This window comes from Rhagoletis zephyria, unplaced genomic scaffold, assembly GCF_001687245.7.
Source record: "Rhagoletis zephyria isolate East Lansing unplaced genomic scaffold, Rhagoletis_zephyria_1.1 Rzeph_scaffold_02808, whole genome shotgun sequence".
Lineage (NCBI taxonomy): Eukaryota > Metazoa > Arthropoda > Insecta > Diptera > Tephritidae > Rhagoletis > Rhagoletis zephyria.
The window spans coordinates 39,425-43,426 of NW_016159892.1; the positions used below are offsets into that span (position 1 = coordinate 39,425).

General features: G+C 35.6%; 1 protein-coding gene across 1 annotated transcript; it reads right to left on the reverse strand.

Moving 5' to 3' along the window:
* Positions 1 to 302: 302 nt before the first annotated feature.
* Positions 303 to 3,447, reverse strand: LOC108367775 (uncharacterized). The gene is made up of 2 exons (XM_017622469.1): positions 3,414 to 3,447; positions 303 to 890 (listed from the first exon to the last, which is right to left on the reverse strand). Exon 2 carries the CDS (start codon positions 864 to 866, stop codon positions 414 to 416), a length of 453 nt encoding a protein of 150 aa, XP_017477958.1. The 5' UTR covers positions 867 to 890; positions 3,414 to 3,447; the 3' UTR covers positions 303 to 413.
* Positions 3,448 to 4,002: the final 555 nt, after the last annotated feature.

Sequence of the window (4,002 nt, forward strand, 5' to 3'; positions counted from 1 at the left end):
CCCCCCTAAAATATATTCCTGGGTGCGCCCCTGGCCGTAAGGATATATTTCTTTAATAGGGCTGCCACCTGCGTTTAAAAACATGATATTTACACCGTTCTCCAGAGTTTCAAAAACGAGGTGTCAAATGAAAAGGTTCGGCCTCTATATGTAAATAAACCCTTTATTCTTTTTTAAATATTGCTTGAAATTTCTTATTAAAGAAATATTTATTTCCGCACTTACATTTATGTATTCGTGAATATGTATGTATGTACATGAAATTACTTAAATTAAAACTCATAAAGAAAATTCATATTGTATGTACATGAGTATGTATATTTATTCAATTCTGCACATAAATTTGTATACGAATAAACATATCTATGTAAATAAAAGCTGATTAAAACAAATAGTTTCGCTTAGTTGCTTTCTTAAACATCTAGTGTGGAAAAATTTAGGAACTCAAAGTTTAATTTTGTAATTAATAAATTTGACAGCGATTTCTTTGAAAGTTTTGTTCGAAGTTTAGTTAATATTGTTGAAAGTGCACTGAACGCTCTTATGTATTGTATAGCTAGTACAACTTCCATTAACAAACATGCCGGAATGATCTGATATAATTTTCGAAAGGAGTCCAAAATATTGCTGTCAAATGACTCCATTTCCGTATCGCAACGTTTAGCTAGTCTTTCCTTAAATGCCATTTCTCCTCTTTGTGGTGTTGGACTTTGTGTATTTCTCATTGCGTTTACGTGAAGCGTCAGTATGTCATATATGCCCTTCGCTGTAGAGAGAAGTTCATCTTGGGGAAGCGACTGGGTTGGAAGATCTGGAGAACTGTAACCGTACTGGTCTTCAGATGGCTTACCAATTTTATTTATCATATCACGTGTCCTAATTAAGTGATCCTGCACATAAAGGAAGAAGTATTTAAAAAAATAGCTAAATCAAAATATTAATAAGCAATATTCAAATCAAGATTTAAAAAAAATGTCAAAATCAAAATGTTAATAATTATCACAGCAGCTTGCTTTTGATCATAGCTTAGAAGAGGCGTGTTGGCGAAATTAAAGCACGGATCCATATAAAGTGCAGCAATGAATGCATTATTTCCCATAAGCGTATCGTTAGTATTTCTCAGAAATCTTTACAGAAAAACATCATTCAACAGCAATATTTGCGGTTCCACCTGCAGATGAGCATAGCCCTCACAATTATTGCAAGTATGTACAAATATTTTTAAACAAACAGCTTTCGCATATGTTGGGTAGACAAATTTCGCGTATGAACAACAGCGAAAATGCCGTCTACACATGTATGGAAGAAAATAATAACACCATCGACAAAATTTTATTCACATGCATACATAGTTGTAGAATGTTCATATGTATGTATAAATATCTCTGCAAAAAATTTTGCGACTAATCTCTAAAGCGAGTATTCCGAGATTACTCTCAATCGGGTACAATTGGGCATTAATTAGTCCCAACTAGTCTCATACGGGTACTATTGGAGGTCAATTAGTCTCGACTCATCCCTTATGGGTATAATTGGAGATCAATTAGTCCCCAACTCATCTCTAACGGGTACTATTAACGATTGATTGATATGTACGCACTTAGTCAATGAAATTTCATGTGCGGCGTTGGCACACAGAGAGGGATTGTACTTACCCTGCAAAAAATGGGACTAATCCGGGATTACTCCAGGAGCAATCGCAAAGGAAAGGAGTATATGAAATGAACTGTTCGCTTTTGTTCGAGCATGTCCTATGAAGAGACTAATTGTTCACCTTTACACCCGAACGGGTATAAAAGGCGACTAGTCACTTTAAAAAATAAAAATAAAAATTTGCGCCAGCTGAAATTCGAACCGGGGTGCTCAGTTATGTTAGGCGAATACTCTCTCTGTGTGCGAACGCCGCACGTTAAATTTCATTGACTGAGTGCGTACACATCATTAAATCGTTAATAGTACCCGTTAGAGATGAGTTGGGGACTAATTGATCTCCAATTATACCCACAAGGGATGAGTCGAGACTAATTGACCTCCATTAGTACCCGTATGAGACTAGTTGCGACTAATTAATGCCCAATTGTACCCGATAGAGAGTAATCTCGGAATACTCCCAATCGGGTACAATTGGGCATTAATTACCCTGCAAAAAATGGGACTAATCCGGGATGACAATCGCAAAGGAGCATGCGACTAATACCACTTTTGATCTTTTATATGGAATGAAGTGTTCGCTTTTGTTCGAGCATGTCCTATGAAGAGACTAATTGTTCACCTTTATACCCGAACGGGTATAAATAGCGACTAGTCACTTTTAAAAAATACCCTGCAAAAAATGCGACTAATCCGGGATGACTCCGGGAGCAATCGCAAAGGATCATGCGACAAATACCACTTTTGATCTCTTTATATGGGATGAACTGATCGCTTTTGTTCGAGCAAGTCCTATGAAGATACTAATTGTTCACCTTTATACCCGAACGGGTATAAAAAGCGACTATTTACTTTTAAAAAATAAAAATAAAATTTTGCGCCAGCTGAACATCGAACCGGAGTGCTCATTTTTGTTAGGCGAATACTCTCTCTGTGTGCCAACGCCGCACATGAAATTTCATTGGCTGAGTGCGTACATATCATTATATCGTTAATAGTACCCATTAGAGATTGAGTTGAGTTGAACTCCAATTATACCCATAAAGGTGAACAATTAGTTTCGTCATAGGTACGGTGACCATCCGTCCTTTATTTTAAAGGACAGTCCTTTATTTTAACCCCCTGTCCTTTATAATTTTTTTCAAAATAAAGGACGCCTTTTGTCCTTTATTTCTTTAACTGTCCTTTAAATCGGCTCTGTATTTTTCAGAGTTGATAAATTTTTAAACGCAGAATATGAAAAATAAAAATGTCCCTTATGAAATATAATGAAAACCTTCGCCAGTTTGTTTCTCACCCCACTTAAGGGTTTCTATTTAATCGGAAATCTTTGTACAATCTATAAAGCACTGGGAAAGTTGTGCCCAGGATGGTGTTGCACGCTGAGTTTCCAGTTCCGCTGAAAGAGAACAATAAACCCCCCCCCCCCTGCACAGTGGTTTAAAACTGGCATTTAGTGTTCGTAATTCACTAGAGCCTTCATTTTTTTACTTAATATGATTAATTTTTATTATTTTTTTTATGGAAGCTTACGATATTTGCAAAAGACCAGTTGAGCCTGATGCCTGAAATTTGATTTGATTATATTAATTTTTTTAGTGCAAAATGCAGATAAGGTAGCAATTTTGAAGAAAATGTATTCTCTTGTTCCAGTTAATGAATGTTGTATAAAAAAAACTAGTTGAAACCAATTATATGGCTCTCCCATAACAAAAAAAAAATACTTAAAAAAAAATGTTGAAATGTTATAAAAAAATACTCACCAAAATAAATATTTGTTTGGTTTTTAGCAAAAATTGGTTGAAAAATTAAGGCTCCGGTGCATTATGAACATTAAATTCCAGTTTTGAACCACTGTGTGCTGGCTTCGTCGTGCGGTATGAATTATGGTAAACGCATTTTGGTAGCAAAAGATGTCGAAGTCCTTGAAAAGGGTTTGGCTTAATTTTTAGCTGTAGAAGGGGAACTTGTACAGTGAAATAATATAAGTAACCGGTAAATATTTGATTTAAATTACGATATGGGTAAGGTAATTTTATCATACAAATTGTATGTTCGTATTCCCAAAACAGTTTGAAAAAAATGTCCTTTATTTTACGTTGGTTAATATGGTCACCGTAGTCATAGGACATGCTCGAACAAAAGCGAACAGTTCATTCCATATAAAGAGAACAAAAGTGGTATTAGTCGCATGCTCCTTTGTGATTGCTCCCGGAGTCATCCCGGATTAGTCCCATTTTTTGCAGGGTAGAGATGAAAAACGCACCAAAGTTTAACATGCTTTGGTAAGAACAACCATCTGCATAGCAGTGCCTTAACTAGTTGGCTAAAACAGCATTTACAAAAAATATA

Coding starts and splice junctions, on each gene's coding strand:
- LOC108367775 (XM_017622469.1), bottom strand. CDS start 866: ATGATAAATAAAATTGGTAAGCCATCTGAAGACCAGTACGGTTACAGT.